The following is a 23,440-nucleotide window of genomic DNA, read 5'->3' as shown; positions in this document are numbered from 1 at the left end:
TAACAAATCCCTCGATCGAGGAGAAGTCATAGATGCCTGGAAAGTACCAACCATTAATCCAGTATTCAAAAGTGGAAATAAAAACAATATTGCTAATTATAGACCAATTGCCAAATTATCCACGGTTTCAAAATTATTTGAATTAATAGTGAAAGATAAAATCTATTTCGTAGTTAGTCGTTATATTTCAGTAGACCAACACGGCTTCATGAAAGGTAGATCTACTGTTTCAAATCTTGCTGTGTTCTCTGAATATTGTATATCATCGTTTAAAAAAAAAACTCAAGTTGATGCTGTTTACACAGACTTTTCAAAAGCATTTGATAAGGTTAATCACAGGGTTTTAATTTCCAAATTGAGTGCTATAGGATTCCATTCCACTCTTTTAAAATGGTTTAAATCCTATCTCTCCTCTCGGAAATGTGTTGTTAATGTTGATGGTGTGTCATCTATTTCTTTTATTGCGTCCTCTGGTGTACCTCAGGGAAGTATACTGGGTCCCTTACTTTTTATACTTTTTATTAATGACATTTCTAGTTGTTTTAATAACGCAAATTTTCTCTTGTATGCCGATGATTTAAAGATATACTCGAGGATTGCAAGTACAGTGGACTCTTTAAACCTTCAATCTGATCTAGATAACGTTGATTCTTGGTGTAAAAGAAATAAGTTAGATTTAAATATAAGCAAGTGTTTTTATATTTCTTATTCTAAATCTTGTTCTCTTATACCCACTTCCTACCACATTTGTGGTTCTAGCTTATCTCATCGAAGTGAAATTACTGATCTTGGTGTGGTATTTGATTCTAAATTCTCTTTTCAAAAACATTTAAATCACACTATTTCAAAGTCTTATTCCGTACTTGCGTTTATTCGACGTTTTAGTTCAGACTTTGTTGATCCATATACTCTAAAGTTGTTGTATACGTCTCTGGTGCGTTCCAAGTTGGAATATGCCGTCTTTATTTGGAGACCATATTATGCTTGTCATATTAGTAGGCTTGAACGTGTCCAGAAAGCTTTTGTGCGTTATGCATTGCGTTCTTTAAATTTCACTGATCTTATAAATCTAAAATCACTAGATATTAGAAGGACTATTCTCTCCATTACTTTCCTCTTCGATTTGATAAATGGGGTTATTGACTCCCCATCGCTACTCGAGAAAATCAATTTCAATATTCCTCAGCGAAGTTTACGGAATCATGATTTTTTCTGGTTAGGGATGGCAAGAACTAATTATGCTTCCAATGCTCCGATTTCTAGAACTCTGGGTGATCTTAATTCGCTTTCAAATCATACTGGCCTAGATTTCTGTTCCACAAAGAATCACTTCAAATTGGTTCTAAATGAATTGCTGAACTAAATTCTTAGTATTAATCTAATCTTCTTCTGTAAATTATAAAAAATGTATTCTTTTTCTTTCACTTATTACAATTGAAACTAGTTAATTATAAGTTTAATTTTACTTTGATTAATTTATTCAGCATTATTCTGTTTTCATAGTCTGTAAGAAATACTGTATTTTTTAGACTATTAATTAATTAAATAAATAAAAAAATAAATAAATGAACGTATACTTTATATGTGTAAGAAAACTCAGTAGGCCATTCCTTTAAGGCCGGAGAAGATTTAATTTTTTGAAATTGTCACTGAAAATATTTTAGTTTTTAAATGTCGAAGAGCTGAATAAAACGTTTATGAAATAAAGAAAATTCGAAAGGCCATTTCCTTTCAGGTCAGAAGCGGGATACTGACTCCTATTTTTTTTGTATGAATGCGCATAAATTCGTGCTTTGTTATGCGCGTTGGCAAGATGCATATATGGCGTAGTGTATAAAATGCATGCGACGGTCGTGGAAAAAAACTATGAGCAGATTAATACGTGCGTGTTAATGTGTGGAAAGCGAGAGTTGAAAGGGAGCAAGGAACAAGCAGATATACAAAAAAACGAGTGGTGCAAGCGTGTACGAATGTACATATTGTGCGGGGAAAATGCCCAAAATAGTGAATTTAAGAGTGGAACAACTTAAAACGCTGCTGCGTGAACGGGAAAAACCTACGACTGGTTCTAAGGCAGAACTAGTCCAGCGGTTATGCGATTTTGAAAACGGTGACGAAATAAATATGGACGAAAGGTGTACAATGCAAGAGCAAATTAACGAGTTGCGGGAAATGATGCAAGGCATCACTACTTTGTTGCAACAACAAAGCCGTGAGCAACGACCAAGTGTAGAACAAACGGCCGCGAGTGTAGAAACTACAACTACCCCGGTATCAATGGTAGATTCTTCGAGTGCAAGGTGTTCGGTGAAAGAGATTGCTGAAACTTTACCTACCTTTGATCCAACAAACGAACTTTCTTTGCCGGTTGAAAAATTTGTAGAACGTGTTAATCAAGCGCATAGTGCCTATCAGTGGAACGAAAGAAGTTTAATGCTAGCAGTTTTTAGCAAGTTGAAAGGTGTTGCCAAACTATGGTTAGATGCTTCACCAGAGTGTTACTCGAATTGGACAATTTTCGCGGAAAGGTTAATAGAAGAATTCGGTACTAAGCCAAACGAGGCAGAGATACATTACAAAATGAACAGTTCGGTGCGTAAATTTGATGAAAAAGTCGTGGAATATTGTTTTCGTATGAGTGCCATTGGGCAGGGATATAATTTGAGTGAATCTGCGATTATAAAATATACGCGGAACGGATTACGAAATCGGGAACTGCAAACGGCAATTGCTCCAATGCGATTTGATTCGATGAGACACTTGCGCGAAACGCTTGACGAGTATGAAAAAAATCGTAATAGTACTCCAGGTTTGAAGTTTGAACAAAACAAAAATAGAAACACGAATAATGACGGGAATAAAGGTAGCGCTGAGAAAAAAAGTAAGAGAAAGTGTTATAATTGTTTTGAAGAAGGTCATATAGCGACCAGATGTTCTAAGCCACTACGAAAAGCGCAGTATGGTGATGGTCAAAAAGTTGACCCGAAGGTTGAGGCTGTGGAGCGTAATAAGAGAAATGCTACAATGACAAACCGTAAAGTCGAGTGCGATGAGGAATTTTGTATTAAACTGGTGTATGTTAAAAATCAAGCAATAAAAGCATTCGTGGACACAGGAAGTGAATGCAGCATGATACGGAAATCATGTGCTGATAAATTCGAAATTGAAACAGAGCCTTGCATGTTAAAAATAAAGGGCATATGTGGAGGTGCGCGGTATGCAAGTGAGTTGATGAAAACTGAAATAAAAATTGACAGTGTAAAAGTAAATGTAACACTATATATAGTATATGACGAGTTGTTAACGTCAGATGTATTGCTTGGAAAAGAGATTTTCAATCGGAATATTGTCGCGCACATAAACAGTGGACAATTGAAATTCGAATATCTACCGATCGCGCAAAATCGAGAAACGACGGTATCTGAACGCAAAGTTATAAATGAAAATCAAATAATATGTGGAGAATTTGAAAGTGCGCAGACGGGAAAGCTATTCAGACTGTTGAACGAGTACAATGATATATTTGCAAATAATATCAGTGAGATAGGACAGACAAATGCATTATCCATGAAAATTAAGTTAGATACTAATGTACCTATTGCACAAAACCCATACCGTATACCAGAGCCGAAGAAAGTGTTGGTTCAACAGATGATTAGAGAGTTATTAGTTAACGATATAATAGAAACGTCAGAATCTGAATATGCGAGTCCAATTGTACTCGTGAAAAAGAAAAATGGAGAATCGAGATTATGAATCTACGCATCGTAAGGTGAATCAACATACCCGAAAAGAAATTTATCCAATGCCGCATATTGAAGAACAGCTTCATGAAGCAGAACGTTATAAATATTTCACAGTATTAGATATGAATAGTGGGTATTATCAGATACCGATACATCCAGATAGTCGTAGATATACTGCTTTCGTAACCACAGAGGGGTTGTATCAATTTAAACGAATGCCGTTTGGGCTAAAGAATGCCCCAGTAGTCTTCCAACGCTTGATGGCAAAGGTAAAAGAACGAACACAGAATGGAGATATGGTGAACTACATGGATGACATTATGATAGGGGGTTCAACTGTCGATGAAATGTTGGCCAAATTGAGGCGTGTACTTGATGCATTACGAGAACTTAATTTGACTTTGAATTTGAAGAAATGCGAGTTTGCAAAATAAACAATTGAATTCTTGGGCCATACATTAACTCCAAGCGGAATTAGTCCAGGTACAGCAAAAACAATAGCCATTACAAATTTTTCAATACCTAAGAATGTAACTGAAGTACGACAATTTCTGGGGTTGAGTGGATACTTTAGAAAGTTTGTGGCAGGGTATGCCATTACATCAGAGCCACTGCGACGTTTACTTTGTAAAGAACAAAATTTTCGATGGGGCGAAGAACAGCAAAGGGCTTTCGATGAGCTGAGGTTGGCGCTGGTGTCCAAGCCGGTGATGACGTCATATAGAATTGAAGCCAAGCATGAGATCCATACCGATGCAAGTTCCATTGGATTAGCTGGCGTGTTATTGCAACTTGAAGAAGACGATTGGAAGCCGGTAGTATATTTTAGTCGATCCACGAGCGAAAATGAGAAAAAGTATCATAGTTACGAGTTGGAGACTCTTGCAGTAGTGGAAACATTAGAGCGTTTTAAATATTATGTCTACGGGAAAGAGGTTACTGTAATAACCGACTGCAATGCAATCAAAACAGCAATGGACAAGAAAGAGCTCATCCCGCGCATAGCGCGCTGGTGGCTCAAAGTGCAAGAGTACGACATAAAAATAGAGCATCGTTCCGGTAAGCGGATGGAACATGTCGACGCGTTGCGTAGGTCCCCAGTAGAAGCATCGCGTGAAGTGGACGAAGCGTCTTTGTGTGTCTTGAAAACAGGTATAGACGAGCAGGACTGGTTATTTAGTATGCAGATACAGGATGTTGATGTCAAGCAAATAGTCGATAAAGTGAAGTCAAAAGATATTAAAACGTTAGATGAATATATACTTGAGAATGGTCGTTTGTACAAGAAATATGAAGGTGCGAAATTGTGGGTTGTACCAAAGGCACTTCGATCAAAAGTTCTGTATGATTGTCATAATAATGCAGGTCACTTAGGTGTTGACAAAACTATCCAGCGACTACTGAGTTATTTATGGTTTCCAAGGATGAGAAATTATGTCAAATCGTACATCAAGTCGTGTGTAGAATGCGCCTATAACAAAGATCGAGGAGGGCGAAGAGAAGGGGAATACCATTTCGACGATATAGAACCAATTCCGTTCAAGACAGTGCACTTAGATCATTTAGGTCCATTCCTTAAAAGTAAACAGAGAAACGAGCATCTGCTGGTCTTAGTTGATGCCTTTACAAAATTCACAGTCATACGAGCGGTCAAGAGTACCAAGACCAAACCTGTACTAGAAATAATAAACGAAGTTAGTAGTTACGTCGGTATGCCAGCACGAATTGTGACAGACAGAGGTACCGCTTTCACTTCGAAAGAATTCACGAAATATTGCAACGACAACTGTATAAAACACATCAAGAATGCTGTGCGTACTCCCAGAGCAAACGGACACGCAGAACGAGCAAACAGAACAATTTTGTCAATGCTGTTGCCAATTACCACCGAAGATAGATGTTGGGACGAAAGGTTACGAGAAATACAGTGGGCAATAAACTCAATGAAAAACAAAACTACTACTAAGGCACCTCAAGAGTTACTGTTGGGTTACGCCCCCCGAGATGTCCTACAAAACAAAATATTATTAGCAATACAAGACGAACACTGTGCAGTTAATGATACTGATTTGGAAGAGGTCCGACGTACGGCAGCAGTCAAAATCAACGAGGCAAGACAAAAAGCCAAACTCAAATATGACAATCAGCACAATAAACCAACAATATACAATGTAGATGATTTGGTGCTCGTCGACAATGAACCAATGAGTACCGGGCATTCACGAAAATTAGAGCCACATTACAAAGGACCATTCATAATCACGGCATCTCTTGGTAATGATCGGTATGTGGTTGAGGACTTGCCAGGTTCACACAGGAAGTAGAGACATTATTCATCGGTGTACGCATCTGATAAGCTGAAATTGTGGTGTAACCTACCACCATGCGACGATATCGAAACAGACGAAGATGAGACTACAGGAGAATCTACGGAACCTGAGCGGGGTCGCACCAGTATGTCAGGAGAGGCCGAGTGTAAGAAAACTCAGTAGGCCATTCCTTTAAGGCCGGAGAAGATTTAATTTTTTGAAATTGTCACTGAAAATATTTTAGTTTTTAAATGTCGAAGAGCTGAATAAAACGTTTATGAAATAAAGAAAATTCGAAAGGCCATTTCCTTTCATATGTAAATAAATGATGGTATATGATAATATACATAGGTGCATAATATGTATGCACATGTCAATAGGAGGTATTTGCATTCAGAAAAAAATAACGGTTTATGATAAATCAACACTTATTTTATATTTTATGTCAATTTATAGTTTATGTATTCGACAGCATTTACATACATATGTATGTATGTACATTTGTATATGAAAAACAATAATGTACAAGCGCAAGAACATCATATAACATATGCAAGTATGCCCAAATAACCTTGACTTATGTATGTACACATGTCATAGCACATCACATTCTTACAAGAAATCAAATCCACATACGCACTAGTGAACGAGTTTCTTCCTAACAAGTGCAAAAACAATTCTGCTCTATGTATGTATATATACTCACTTTATGTCCTAGCATATATACATACATACATATATACCTACTTGCCTTCTAAACTTCCTACAAAATAATTGTATTCATATGTTACTACATGCATGCACGTTCATACATTCAAGCATACATATATGCGCGAGCACAGCGCTCCCTTCTTGATTCCGTGTACTTTTGTCTTTCACCAGTCGATATTCCTAATATTGTACTTACAAAAAGACAATACTTTGATAGACGCAAATGCAACAGCAAGCGCAACGCGATGGCCACATTCTAAAATGTTCTAGAACACAACAAAAACACATATCTCACATGCGCATGTCGCCCAAAGCTAAGATCTAAGCCTAGCGACTACAAAAACAAAATACATTCGTAGACGCAGTCGCAGCGGCCATGATTCTATCAGCGACGGCGCTGAACAATTTAGAACAAAAACAAAAAGTTCATTCATAAGTTAGAGCTCATATTTCAATTTCATTCATAAAACGAGCCGCCCATATGCCAATTTTCGCGACCATTCGAAAATAGTCAATATTGGAATATTTCGCGTGGAATTATTTGCCAATATTTGATAAATCTTGAATTTTTGTCATGTCGAGTGGCCGCGGCTCCGTATGTATGTATGCACCCTTATATGTATGTAAATATGTCTTCTAACTGTTCTACAGTCTCGAGTTAATGCGACTTAGATTCCTTGAACAAATCCAGCGAATCACACATTTCTGTTCGCAAAGCCGCATATATGTACCCTATGATCAAAAAGTACCGGGAATGTTTAAATAAAACATAACAGAGTTAAATTTAAGGCAAATTTATATTATCTCCTTCAAAATATGACCCGTCTGAAGCAACAAACATGTGTCAACGTTTAACCCAGTCCTCCAAACACCCCCGGCAGGCCGACATGGCCCTATGATCAAAAAGTACCGGGAATGTTTAAATAAAACATAACAGAGTTAAATTTAAGGCAAATTTATATTATCTCCTTCAAAATATTACCCGTCTGAAGCAACACACATGTGTCAACGTTTAACCCAGTCCTCCAAACACCCCCGGCAGGCCGACATGGCCTTCAGCTCCTTCGTCGTATTCTCTCACGTTATCATCTCGCAAAATCTAAGAATTGTTTGCTCACATTTCCGGCCGTTTGCAACATACAGCATCTCTCAAAGGCTTCAAAACGGATAAATAATATTCATCATTGACTGTCTGGCCCGATGGAAGGTACTCATGGTGGACTATGCCTTGGCAATCGAAGGAAACAGTCAACATCACCTTCCCGGTTCTTTTTGCTCATAGGGTATACATACCCCATCTTTTCACTGACGGACAAGAAGACGGTCGCAGTTGTTGTTTTTTATATGCATACATTTTGCGTTCGTTGAAGGTTTGTATATATTTATATATATTTATATACATATACGTGCATGCGCGTTTGGCTTTCTGGATGCATCCATGGATATTAGAATATTTTCTCATCAATATGTGTGTGTAAGTAGTTCAGATTTGACTAAAGAGATTAGATATAGGAATGCATATTCATATGATTGCCTTTATGGCTGTTTTACATATAAATCAATTCAAAAGAAGTATGAATAATGTTATATAGAAAATAAATTTCTAAATAACAGGTATTAGAAAAACCTGAATACACTATTTTAAATCAATTCTAATTAAACCAAATATAAAAAACTAAATAAAAATATCGAACAAAGAAAAGTGGGTACAGGACTTGAACCTGAGCCAAATATGGGACTATGTACTGCATACACAACACGTTTTTCACGATTGCGCTAAACTATAATTACTAATGAACTTTTCTAAATCACTCATTTATTCGATTCGCAGTTTTATATGCACATATTCTGCGTTAGTTGAAAGTTTGTATGCGTAATTATATGCATATGTATGTGTGTATGCGCGTTTGGCTTTCTGGACGGATATTAGAATGATATTTTCCCATCAATATAATTTGGATTTGATGAAAGAGATTAAAGACATATGTACATATTTTCTGTTTTGATTGATTTATATAAAAATCAGGTCATATCCAGTATGAACTATTTTATACCGAAAAGAAATTTCCATTTATGAAATACAAAAAAAACAGTATTTTAAAGAAATTTTAATTAAAATAAACTCAAAAATTTTACCAAACTTTCCTGGTTTGAACTGTAAAAAAAAATGTGCAAGAAAAAAAAAACATGACTTCAGGACTTGAACCTGAATTAAATACGTGCCAAAAAACAAAACGAATAATTCCGCCGACTTTAGCTTCTGCACCACAAATTAATTGCCGCGCGGCCTTCTTAATCGCAAATTTATTCGCTTCGCTGTGGGCATGAAATAAGTCGATTTCCTTAGTAGTGTGCCGAATAATCTTATGAACTTCCTCAGTAGTTTGGTAAACGAAGAAAAAATCTGAATTGCTGTCCTAGCGTGGTAAGTAAATATAGAAACCCTCCACTCGCGTCACTCGCGTGGCAAATATCTGCAATTCCCCACTCTTGAGGAAAGTTGAATTTGAAACTACCTTATTATGAATCTACAAATTAGAACTCGAAAAAAGCTGATTTAACATTTGCTCCTTCTCATTGCATTAACATTCTCTGGTAATAGAGCAAACGATGCGTTTAGTCAACAGCGGAGACAACAGTACAACAACAATAGCATTAATAACAATCACCGACAACCAAGTTTTAATAGCAACAACAGTAACCAAACAAATAGAACAAATCGAAGCTCTGGTAGTTTTCTTAATCAAAATAACAGTAATGAAAGACTTTTCAATAACAGAAGGTATAACAATGTAGAACCCATGGAAGTAGGAGTGAATGAGAACGGAGAAAATTTTCCATTAGTAGGGAGAGAAAATTACCCTATATAACGGTGGACTCTCCCGTGAGAAAATTCAGATTTATTATAGACACAGGAGCAGAGTTTAGTATAATAAACCCCAAAGTCTGTAATCCAAAATGGAGAATAACGTCGCCAACCATAACATTGAAAGTTGTTAACAGAAACATTTCAACAGATGTGCAATATAGAATTCCACTATTTAAAGAATTTAAAGAAACCAACGCATATGTAAATTTTTTAGAGTTTAAGTTTCATGACTATTTTGATGGCATTGTAGGTAATAGCTTTCTGCTAAATCTTAATTCAAAAATTGATTGTGAGAACAGGCTATTGATAACAGACAATGCACACTTACCAATTTATTTTAGTGAAGAAGAAGAACTGACTGTCACAGATTACCTGCAAAATGAATACATACAAATACTTACCAGCGAAAAAGAAAACAGAGATGCAACATTAGATAGCCTTTTTTCGAAAAACCTGAATTCAAAAGATGAAAAAGTTTAAAAAAATATTTTACGTCAATTTCAAGACATATTTAATAAAGATGGAGACAACTTACCATTCACTAGCGAGATTCATCATAGGATAATCACTAAGTCCGATATTCCAATTTATACCAAACTTTACAGATATCCAGTAATACATCGAGAAGAAGTTAACAAACAAATACAGAGTATGCTTAAACAAAATATTATTTCTCCAAGTCATAGTCCTTACAATTCTCCATTATGGGTAGTACCCAAGAAAAGTGATAACAGTGGTGAACAAAAATGGAGAATAGTAATTGACTATCGTAAACTGAACGAGCAGACAGTTGACGATAAGTTCCCACTTCCAAATATGGAAGACATATTTGACAAGTTGGGAAAATGTAGTTATTTTAGTACCTTAGATCTTGCCAAGGGATTTCACCAAATTCAGGTGCATCCAGACGATAGAGCTAAGACAGCATTTTCGACCGCAAGCGGCCATTACGAATTTAATCGTATGCCGTTTGGCCTTAAGACGGCACCAGCTACGTTTCAAAGATTAATTAATCACATTTTAAGAGAATATATTAATAAAATCTGTGTCGTCTACTTAGACGACATACTAATATTTTCTGTTAGTTTTCAAGAGCATATTGAATCTATAAGAAAAATTTTAAGCACTTTGCGAGATGCAAATTTAAAAATCCAATTTGACAAATGTCGTTTTGCACATCTAACTACAAAATTTTTAGGACACGTTGTGACAGGTGATGGCATTAAGCCTGACCCGTCAAAAATTGAAGCAATAAGTACAATGCAAGCGCCAAAGAGCATTAAAGAAATTAAGCAATTTTTAGGTATCACGGGATATTACCGGAAGTTCATGCGAGATTATGCGAAAGTAGCATATCCGATGGTTAAACTTTTAAAACAAAACGCGATACTAGATTTCAAAAGTAAAGAGTTTTTAAGTTCATTTGAAATATTGAAAAAACTTATTACAAGTGAACCAGTTTTACAACCACCTGATTTTAGTAAGAAATTTGTACTTACGACTGATGCATCGCAATATGCATTAGGCTCGGTATTAAGTCAAAACGGTCATCCAATTTCTTTTGCATCACGTACACTGTCAGATATTCAACTATCGAAAAGGAGGCTTTAGCAGTTGTATGGTCTATAAAGCATTTTCGTACTTATTTATATGGTCGTAAATTTCAGATTCAAACTGATCACAAGCCCTTAGTTTGGTTGCATAATATAAAAGAACCAAATATGAAATTGGAAAGGTGGAAAATAATGTTAAATGAATACGATTTTGATATAGTTCACATCAAGGGAAAAGATAATACTGTTGCTGATTTTTTGAGTAGATATGTTAGTGAAGATGGTAATAATTTTGAAAATGCAAATGTTCTAAATAATCAGCTAAATACTTATAATAATGAATGCAATGAAGAACAAATGGAAATTAGTTCGACTGGAGCTACAATACACAGCGCACTTGAAGACAGTTTAAATTACATAAAAATTACGGAAAAACTTATCAACTATTACAAAAATCAAATTTATTTAAGTTACGGACAGAAAGAAGATTTTCGCATCAAAATAGTAAATAACAAACATCAAACTTTTGTTGAAGCTACTGACAAAACTTGCTTAAGGAACATTATGCAAAATATTTTAATTGAAAAAGGAATAATGAGTATTTTTTGGGATGATGACGAACTCCTTTTTGAAATTTCAGAATGTTTATACTAATTTTTTTCATAGTAGAAACCTTATTATTTATCGTTCTAATATTAAACTAATAGAAGTTACGGATAAAAATGACATATTAACAATAATGGAAAACGAACATATTCGAAATAACCATAGGGGAATACAGGAAGTATATTCAGAACTAAAAAATTAATACTTTTACCCTAAACTATATAAAATAATAACGATTTTTATAAATAATTGCTCTATATGTAATATTGCTAAACATGACAGAAATCCTATCAAAATTCTATACCAAATTTCTGAAAGTCCATCACACTTTAACGATATAGTTCATATTGACATATGGTTTCCCTGCAGAAATTCATTTTATTTAACCACAATAGATAAATTTTCTAAGTATGCGACATTTCACAAATTGAATGATCGAAATTGGATATCAATTTTAGCAGCTTTAAAATAGCGAATTTTATTTTTAGGCAAAATGAATAAACTTGTATTTGACAACGATCGTTGCATACTTCATAGCGCAGTTAAATTGTTTTTAAAAGAACAGAAGATTGATACGCACACAACGACACCATATCTTAAAACCGGAAACTCAGACATTGAGAGGTTACATGGCACACTCAATGAGCATCTACGAATATTAAAAGCAGATACAAGTAATACAACATTAACCTTAGAAGAAAAATTATTCAAAATTTTTGAAACTTATAATAGAACTATACACTCAAGAACGAAAAAAGACCAATTGATTTTATAATTAAAAATTTTAGTAAAGAAGAAATAGAAAATTTGAGTAACGAATATCAAAAGCGTAAAATACAAAAAATTAATAAATTAAATGTGGATATAAACTGTGAAGGGGAGCAGGTGGAAAACATAGTCGTCAATAGGCAAATAGAGAAAGCTCAGCCGAAATATAAGAAACTTAAAAGTCATGATCGTCAAGGCAATTATGTTGTCAATACTTCCAATAACCGAAAAACTAAATATTATAAGAGTCAATGGAAAAGAAAATACAGGTTTACCAATGATAGTTCAAATTGATCATGCATTTATTTACCTAAAGAAAAAAAATAAAAATAAAAATAAGAAAAAAAAGACAGAAATTACGTGCGTAAACAAAAACAAATATGCACTTCAAAATAACTCTATTTTTGTAAATTTATTAGGTACTTATTTGCGTGGAGGCAAATAACTTAATGGTGGAGGAGTTATATTACAATGTTACATATTACTATACTTAGTTACATGATCACCCTATTCCTATATTATACCTACTCTTAATTCTAACTTAATCTTACTCTTATATTTAATTACTTATGCTAACTCTTATGTAAACCAACAACATACTTTCTCACACTCTACACCCACACGCTTACTCACGCACTCAACATACACACAACATACATTCCTACATTCATTGCTAGTTTTACTTTCTCCCATTCTCATTAAATGTTAAATATTAGTTAAGCTTTAAGTTAAGAAGAGTCTTTGTAAAAGAGAGAGTGAAGGTATAACAATGTAGAACCCATGGAAATAGGAGTCAACGAAAACGAACAAAATTTTCAATTACAGGGCCCAGAAAATTACCATATATAACAATTAAAACAAACGTAAGAAAACTTAGGTTTATAATAGATACTGGTGCCGAATTTAGCATTATAAATCCAAATATTTGCAATCCCAAGTGGAGAGTAAAATCACGTTATTTCACCTTAAAAGTAATAAATCGACCTGTTACCACAGACGTACAGTATAGCTTTCCATTGTTCAAAGAATTTAATAAAAACAATTTTAATATTAGTTTTCTAGAATTTAATTTTCATAAGTATTTTGATGGTCTAATAGGTAACAATATTTTGCTTAATTTTAAATGTAAAATCGACTATGAAAACAGGGTATTAGTAACAAAAGATGCAACTTTACCAATTTATTTTTGTGAAGAAGAGGAAATTACTGTAGATAATTATCTGAAAAATGAAAATTTGCAAATATTTGTCAATGAAGAAGTAGAAATCACCGAAGACTCGGTATCTAATATGTTTCCTACGCACTTAAATTCAAAGGACCAACAAGTTTTAAAGACTGTTGTAAATAAGTTTAGTGATATTTTTTATAAAGATGGTGAAAACTTACCTTTCAGTAGTGAAATTCGTCATCGTATCTTAACAAAAACTGACACCCCTATTTATAGCAAACTGTATAGATATCCTGTGATACATCGGGCAGAAGTAGACAGGCAAATACAGGAAATGCTAGCGCAAAATATAATATCTCCGAGTTGTAGTCCTTACAATTCCCCACTATGGGTTGTACCAAAAAAAACAGACAACGGCGGTAAACAAAAATGGAGAATTGTAATCGACTACAGAAAATTAAATGAGCAAACAGTAGACGATAAATTCCCACTTCCAAATATGAAAGACATATATGATAAGTTGGGTAAATGTTGTTACTTTACCACAATAGATCTCGCTAAGGGATTCCACCAGATTGAGGTACACCCCGAGGATAGGGCTAAGACAGCTTTTTCAACTGCAAGTGGCCATTACGAATTTAATCGTATGCCATTTGGCCTAAAGACAGCCCCTGCAACATTCCAACGTTTTATTAATCATGTATTAAGAGATCATATCAACAAAATTTGCGTTGTATACCTTGATAATATTTTCCACTAGTTTTCAGGAACACATTGATTCCATTAAAAAAATATTTAACACTTTACGAGAATCAAATTTAAAGGTACACATAAATAAATGCCATTTCGCTGCATTGACCACAAAATTTTTAGGACACCTTGTAACAGGTGAAGGTATAAAGCCTGATCCCTCAAAAATTGAGGCAATTCATAGAATGCAACCACCTTCAAACATAAAGGAAATCAAAGGATTTTTAGGCATCACCGGTTATTATCGCAAATTTATGCGAGACTATGCAAAAGTCGCATACCCTATGGTTCGACTTTTAAAGCAAAATGCTTTATTAGATTTTAAGAGCCAAGAATTTCTTAATTCGTTCGAAACACTAAAAAAACTTATTACTAGTGAGCCAGTGTTACAACCACCAGATTTTAACAAAAAGTTCATCCTTACAAAGGATGCTTCACAATTCGCAATTGGGTCAGTTTTAAGCCAACAAGGCCACCCAATTTGTTACGCTTCGCGAACGTTGTCTGACCATGAAATTCGCTATTCAACCATAGAAAAAGAAGCTCTTGCTGTTGTATGGTCCGTGAAACATTTTCGTACATATTTGTACGGTCGCAAATTTCTAATTCAGACTGACCACCGACCTTTAGTTTGGCTACACAATATTAAGGAACCAAACATGAAGCTACAAAGGTGGAAAATCTTTCTTAATGAGTACGACTTTGATATATCACATATTAAAGGCGAAGATAATACAGTTGCTGGAATTTGGAAAATATAAATGCTTTTAATAGCCAATTAGGTGTAGCGAATCAATTTAATGGAAACAGTGACGATCAAGTTGACATTATGTCAACAGCTGCAACAATACACAGCGCATTTGAAGATAATCTGAATTACATATTTATTACTGAAAAACCAGTAAACTATTACAAAAATCAATTATACGTAGGTTATAGGAAAAAAGAGAAATGTGTACTAAAAATCGTAAACAAAAAGGATCAAAATCACGTAAAAATTACCTCGGATACAGGTCTTAGGAAAATCATGGAAGATATATTAATAGATAAAGGAATACAGTAGAATTCCAATTATCCGGATCAATTGGGACCAGACTGGATCCGGATAATCGGAAATCCGGATAATCGGATTTGACCAAAAAAGCTATATATATAGGGAAATAAAGCATTAATAAGAACATTAAAATCACTTTACTTATTAAGCAATGATGCAAGTAAGATTAAATATGTAACTTTATTGAAAAAATAATTTTATTTTAACATTTTTGTCAATGTAAGTGTATTAATGAACAAACTCGCTTTACTTAATCATAACTTAATAGAATAAAAGAACTTACTCACTTTACTTCATTTAACTTTAGATATTAAAGAAAATAATTTTATTTAAACATTTCTGTCAATGTAAGTGTATTAATGAACAAACTCGCTTTACTTAATCATAACTTAATAGAATAAAAGAACTTACTCACTTTACTTCATTTAACTTTAGATATTAAAGCAAATAATTTTATTTAAACATTTCTGTCAATGTAAGTGTATTAATGAACAAACTCGCTTTACTTAATCATAGCTTAATGGAATAAAAGAACTTACTCACTTTACTTCAATTAACTTTAGATATTAAAGAAAATAATTTTATTTAAACATTTCTGTCAATGTACGCTGTTTTAATGAAGAAACTCGCTTTTTAGCAGCTAGATCTTTCAAGCGCTTGACGACAAGAAGGTCTACATGGTCGCATTCAGATTGTCGTTCCATCCAATTTAAGGCAGTCTGAAAACAAGCAAACGCCTCACTTGCAGAAGGTCCAGCTTCTAATTCAAATGTAGAATCATTGTCATCTTCTGTGTCCACTGGGTATGATTCTTCTTTTGTACTCTGAATAATTTCATCGTCACTCAATAATTGGAACCCAGGATCTATTGAATCAGAATGTAACCAATCTTCGATATCCTCTACATTGCACTCGGAACAGCCTGGAACTTTTGTAATCATATTCTGCAGGTTTTCCGTAGACATTGAATCAGTATCTTTATCACTTTCCTCGTTGTTCTTCAATTCTGCATTTTCTTTTTCTTCCTGTATTTGCTGTTGTGTTGAAATTCCATTTATTTTATTCCAAGCCCTCTTCAAAGTTATCGCCTTTACGGAAGTCCATGCATCAGCTACCATGTAGCAGCAATCTTTTATGTTAATGTTTTTATGATATATTAGAGTACCTTCTTCATTTTCATCGGCTAACAGTAGCTTACGAAGCAGTTGTTTTTTGTAAAGTCGTTTCATGCATTCAATGATGCCTTGATCCATAGGTTGCAGCAAACTGGTCACATTAGGTGGCAGAAAAAGAGCTTTGAAACGACCATTTTCTCTCTCAAGTAAACTTTCTGAAGGATGAGTAGGTGCATTGTCCAGCAAAAGCAATACATTCCCCTTTTTATTTATTTTCTTTTGATACTTTTTAACATCTGGAATAAAAACGTCATCAAACCATTCCGTAAACAATGCAGAAGTCATCCATGCTTTATTTTGGTTTTTATAAACAACTGGAAGCTTTTTAACGTTTTTAAAAGCTCTTGGGTTTTTGGATTTGCCAATTAAGAGTAATGGAAGCCGATGATTGCCTGTTGAATTGGCACAAGTAAGAACTGTCACGCGATCTTTGCTAACTTTGTGACCAGGAGCACTTGTTTCTCTCTTTGAAGCTAAAGTTTTACGAGGTAGTGCCTTCCAATTGAGGCCTGTTTCATCCGCATTAAAAACAAATTCAGGATCGTAATTTTCAATTTTCGTTTTAAATTCCTCAATAAACTTTTCTGCTGCAGTATTATCGGCAGAAAGCTTTTCTCCACACAAATCGAGCTCTCGAATGCCGTGCCGAGCCTTAAAATTACGCAGCCAACCGTCACTCGCTTTAAATTCGGACAAATTATCCATCTTCTCAGCAAAAATTTTGGTTTTTCACAAAGAATAGGTCCAGAAAGAGGATTTCCAATTGAACGCTGCTGTAAAAACCATTTAAACATTGCCTGTTCAAGTTCTTTATTTTCAGCAGTTTTCATATTTTTTCTAGATGGACTTCCATCCTCAAATTGCAAATTAGAAGCAAATTTTAAAATTGCAGAACTGTTTTTCTTTAAATCCGAAATAGTCGATGTTCCTACATTATAAGTTTCAGCCAAAAATTTATTAGACACTCCTTTGTTTAATTGTTCAATTATTTTCACTTTATCTGTGATTGAAAGCACAACACGTTTTCTTTTAGAAGACATTTTACGCAAAAACTGTACGCGAAACACTAAAACAAATCACTTAGACATAAAAAATATATAAAGATTTGAAAACGCGACGAAAATTTAACCGCTGTTTGCATACATGTTTGTACACGCCGAAGAACGCGGTATCCGCATGCGTCTCGGTCAAGTGAAATCTACAGAGGAGGGGATAACGTTCTTAAACTCGACGAAAAACGCACTTGCAAATGCTATAGTTTCTACACATTCTACACATTCAAAATTTAGATAATATAAAAAATATTAATAATAAATTATAGTCTAGAAATTCAAGTTTACTTTTCATCAATATTATGTATTTATTATTAAATGAAAAAATATTTTTAGAAATATGTAATTTATTTTATAACATTGGTGCAAGTGACAATTAAAATTTATCTCCGAAGCCCTTTTGTTTTTTGGTAAATTACTTAATTTATTAAAAATATTACAATCACAAAATTAAAACTACATAATAATTTAACTTTAAAAAATGTTAAAACATAAAAAAATTATAAAAAAAATTTTTTTTTTTTTTTGACGAAAAAAAATCCGGATAATCGAATGTCCGGATAATTGGAATCCGGATAATCGGAATTCTACTGTAATGTGTATTTATTGCGAAGATGATGACTTTTTTGTCGAATTTCAGAATATCTATCTTAGAAACTTTAATAATAATTCTTTGACTTTATATCGATCAAACATTAAGCTAATTGAAATGACCGACAAAAACGATATATTGACTATTATTGAAAATGAGCATATTCGCAACAATCACAGAGGTATACAGGAAGTATTTTTAGGGCTGAAGAATAAATATTTTTACCCGAAGCTTTATAAAATGATAACACTCTACATTAACAATTGTTCGATTTGCGCTATAGCCAAGCACGATAGAAACCCCCTAAAACTTCCTTATCAAATTACAGAAACCCCAACACACTTTAATGACATAGTTCACATAAATATTTGCAGAAATAAAATGTATTTAACCACAAATAGACAAATTCTCGAAATATGCAACGCTTCATAAATTAAATGATAGAAATTGGATTGCGATTCTAGCAGCTTTAAAAGAACGAATTTTATTTTTAGGGAAAATGAATAAACTCATCTTCGATAACGAGCGTTGTATACTACATAGCGCCGTTAAATTATTTTTAAGTGAAGAAAATATTGAGCCACACGTAACCACGCCTTACCTTAAGACAGGTAATTCTGACATTGAACGCTTACATGGCACGCTTAATGAACATTTAAGGATATTAGAAGCTGACACCACTAAAAAAACAATAGACTTAGACGAGAAACTTTTTAAAATCTTTAATGCTTACAATAGAACAATTCATTCTACAACAAAAAGGCGACCATTTGATTTTATAATAAAAAACTATGATAAAGAAGAGATAAATAAATTATGCAAAGAATATGAACAACAAAAAATCAAAAGAATAAGTAAGTTGAATAAAGACAGAAAAGCTGAGCCAAAACAAATAGAAAACATTGTTCTTAATAGGCAAATTGCGAAAACAAAACCTAAATATAAGAAACTCGAAAAATATGATCGCCAAGGTAACTATGTTGTGGATTCTTCAAATAATAGAAAAATAAAATATTATAAAAGCCAATTTAAACGAAAATACAACTTGAGCACTGAAAATGTTAATTAATTTCATTGTAACTTAACCATACTACTTTCAACAATTAAAAACAAACTAAAATAGATATTTGCGAGGACACAAATAACTTAAGGGTGGAGGAGTTACATGATCACCCTATATACGTATATACCTATTCCTATATTATACCTACTCTTAATTCTAACTTAATCTTACTCTTATATTTAATTACTTATGCTAACTCTTATTTAAACCAACAACTGCTTTACATACTTTCTCACACTCTACACCCACTTGCTTACTCACGCACTCAACATACACACAACATGCCTTCCTACATTCATTGCTAGTTTTACTTTCTCCCATTCTCATTAAATGTTAAATATTAGTTAAGCTTTAAGTTAAGAAGAGTCTTTGTAAAAATAGGAGTTCAATAAAGTTCTTTGTCACAAGAAGACGTTTGACATCTTTTCTATATGTATTTTTATATACACATTTATATACATAGGCGTGTATGCGCGTTTGGCTTTCTGGATGCATCCATGGATATTAGAACATGTTCTCATCAATATGTGTATGTAAGTAGTTCAGATTTGACTAAAGAGATTAGATATAGGAATGCATATTCATATGATTGCCTTTATGGCTGTTTTACATATAAATCAATTCAAAAGAAGTATGAATAATGTTACATAGAAAATAAATTTCTACATAAAAGGTATTAGAAAAACCTGAATACACTATTTTAAATCAATTCTAATTAAACCAAATAAAAAAAATTAAATAAAAATATCCAACAAAGAAAAATACCTAAGGGACTTGAACCTGAGTCAAATATGGGACGATGTACTGCATACACAACACGTTTTTCACGATTGCGCTAAACTATAATTACTAATGAACTTTTCTAAATCACTCATTTATTCGATTCGCAGTTTTATATGCACATATTCTGCGTTAGTTGAAAGTTTGTATGCGTAATTATATGCATATGTATGTGTGTATGCGCGTTTGGCTTTCTGGACGGATATTAGAATGATATTTTCTCATCAATATAATTTGGATTTGATAAAAGAGATTAAAGACATATGTATATTACATATTTTCTGTTTTGATTGATTTATATAAAAATCAGGTCATATCCAGTATGAACTATTTTATACAGAAAAGAAATTTCCATTTATGAAATACAAAAAAAACAGTATTTTAAAGAAATTTTAATTAAAATAAACTCAAAAATTTTACCAAACTTTTCCTGGTTTGAATTGTAAAAAAAATGTGCAAGAAAAAAAATATGACTTCGGGACTTGAACCTGAATTAAATACGTGCCAATAAACAAAACGAGAATAGCAATATCACAGCTAAAGAACAACAAAGCCGCGGGCGCCGACGGACTGCCGGCTGAGCTATTCAAACATGGCGGCGAGGAGCTGGTAAGGTGCATGCATCAGCTCCTATGCAAAATATGGTCGGATGAAAGCATGCCTGCCGATTGGAATTTAAGTGTGCTCTGCCCAATCCATAAGAAGGGCGATCCTGCAATTTGTGCCAATTACCGCGGGATTAGTCTTCTAAATATCGCCTATAAGGTCCTAGCGAGCGTATTGTGTGAAAGGCTGAAGCCCACCGTCAACCAACTGATTGGACCTTATCAGTGTGGCTTCAGACCTGGAAAGTCTACCATCGACCAAATATTCTCAATACGCCAAATCTTGGAAAAGACCCACGAAAGGAGAATCGACACACACCATCTTTTCGTCGACTTCAAAGCTGCATTCGACAGTACGGAAAGGAGTTACCTGTATGCCGCTATGTCTGAATTTGGTATCCCCGCAAAACTAATACGGCTGTGTAAGATGACGTTGCTCAATACCAGCAGCACCGTCAGAATTGGGAAGGACCTCTCCGAGCCGTTTGATACCAAACGAGGTTTCAGACAGGGTGACTCGCTGTCGTGTGACTTCTTTAACCTGATGTTGGAGAGCATCGTACGAGCCGCAGAACTTAATCGCTCAGGCACAATATTTTATAAGAGCGTACAATTGTGGGCGTATGCCGATGATATCGACATCATCGGCCTTAACAACCGCGCTGTTAGTTCTGCCTTCTCCAAACTGGATAAAGAGGCAAAGCGAATGGGTTTGGTGGTGAACGAGGACAAAACGAAGTACCTCCTGTCTTCAAACAAACAGTCGGCGCACTCGCGTATCGGCACTCACGTCACTGTTGACAGTTATAATTTTGAGGTTGTAAAAGACTTCGTTTATTTAGGAACCAGCATTAACACCGATAACAATGTCAGCCTTGAAATCCAACGTAGAATCTCTCTTGCCAACAAGTGCTACTTTGGACTAAGTAGGCAACTGAGCAGTAAAGTCCTCTCTCGACGAACAAAACTAACACTCTACAAGACTCTCATCATGCCCGTCCTAACGTATGGCGCAGAAGCTTGGACGATGACAACATCCGATGAAGCGACGCTTGGAGTGTTCGAGAGAAAGATTCTGCGTAAGATTTTTGGACCTTTGCACGTTGGCAACGGCGAATATCGCAGACGATGGAACGATGAGCTGTATGAGCTTTACGACGACATAGACATAGCGCAGCGAATAAAGATCCAGCGGCTTCGTTGGCTGGGTCATGTCGTCCGAATGGATACAAACGCTCCGGCTTTGAAAGTATTCGATGCGGTACCAGCTGGTGGTAGTAGAGGAAGAGGAAGGCCTCCTCTGCGTTGGAAAGATCAGGTGGAGAAGGACTTGGCTTCACTTGGTGTGTCCAATTGGCGCCGGTTAGCACGAGAAAGAAACGACTGGCGCGCTTTGTTAAACTCGGCCAAAATCGCGTAAGCGGTTATCGCGCCAATTAAGGAGAAGAATAAACAAAACGAATAATTCCGCCGACTTTAGCTTCTGCACCACAAATTAACTGCCGCGCGGCCTTCTTAATCACAAATTTATTCGCTTCGCTGTGGGCATGAAATAAGTCGGTTTCCTTAGTAGTGTGGCGAAAAATCTTATGAAATTCCTTAGTAGTTTGGTAAACGCAGAAAAAATCTGAATTCCTGTCCTAGCGTGGTAAGTAAATATAGAATCCCTCCACTTGCGTGGTAAATATCTGCAATCCCCTACTTGTGAGGAAAGTTGAATTTGAAAATTCCTTAGCATGAATCTACAAATTAGTACTCGAAAAAAGCTCATTTAACATTTGCTCCTTCTCATTGCATTAACATTCTCTGATTAAAGACAAGGTTAAGCTATCAGCTTTAAGCTCTTAATGCCTAAACAATTTTCAGTACGAAATCTTCCCTTGCACTGAAAAAGCGTGGGACTGGAAGAACTTTTATTGTCTTCAGAAAGCTCGTATCCAAGTAAAAAATTATTCTCAGCAATACCATTAATGATCCTCTATACAATATGATGTAAACAGTACAAATCGTAGACACAATAGATAGTGTCTCAAAAGAAATAAAAAAGCAGCTTAAAGAATCAGGAAACATCAAAAGCGAAATCAAAAATACTATTGCTCACGAAATCTCACGTTTACAATGCGAAAACTTTCAGAAGTTACAGATTTCAAAGCGGAGAACGCAAGAAATAAGCGTCCCTTAGTTATTCTAAAAGGAATATCAAACGAAATTCCAGTAAGTGATCTGATAAACATCACAAATCAAAATGGTATCAGTGCGGAAATTAAACGCGATGACGATATCATATATTGATTTGGCCGCAAGAACCGCCGAAATCCAGAGACACCTTATAATGCAGTATTAGAGGTATCAGAAAATGTTCGAAATGCAATGATTACACTCGAGCGCATTAATATCGATTTTCAACGAGTAAATGTATCTGACTTCAGTGCCTTCATACAGAGCTTCAAATGTTTGCAATTCGGCCACACAAAAATTAAATGCACCGATATAATAACTCATTGCTGCCCCTGCGCAAGAAAAAATCACCAGTATACTGATTGCCCAAATAAGAATGATGCATCTAAGCTCAAATGCTTCAATTGTGCTTCGTGAAACGAAGAAACCAACGTCAAGGTAGATGAAAAGCATTCTGCGGT

The 23,440-nt window shown here is 34.6% G+C and overlaps 2 protein-coding genes across 2 annotated transcripts; one reads left to right on the top strand and one right to left on the bottom strand.

The window, feature by feature from the left end:
- Nucleotides 1-1,992: 1,992 nt before the first annotated feature.
- On the top strand, nt 1,993-3,756 carry LOC128870136 (uncharacterized). Its single transcript, XM_054112741.1, has one exon. It carries the CDS (start codon nt 1,993-1,995, stop codon nt 3,754-3,756), a length of 1,764 nt encoding a protein of 587 aa, XP_053968716.1.
- Nucleotides 3,757-16,115: 12,359 nt separating this feature from the next.
- On the bottom strand, nt 16,116-17,414 carry LOC128870135 (jerky protein homolog-like). Its single transcript, XM_054112739.1, has one exon. It carries the CDS (start codon nt 17,412-17,414, stop codon nt 16,116-16,118), a length of 1,299 nt encoding a protein of 432 aa, XP_053968714.1.
- Nucleotides 17,415-23,440: the final 6,026 nt, after the last annotated feature.

This window comes from Anastrepha ludens, chromosome X (genome assembly GCF_028408465.1).
Source record: "Anastrepha ludens isolate Willacy chromosome X, idAnaLude1.1, whole genome shotgun sequence".
Lineage (NCBI taxonomy): Eukaryota > Metazoa > Arthropoda > Insecta > Diptera > Tephritidae > Anastrepha > Anastrepha ludens.
The sequence above is the reverse complement of the archived record's forward strand: the minus strand, read 5'-3'. Positions and strand labels throughout refer to the sequence as shown.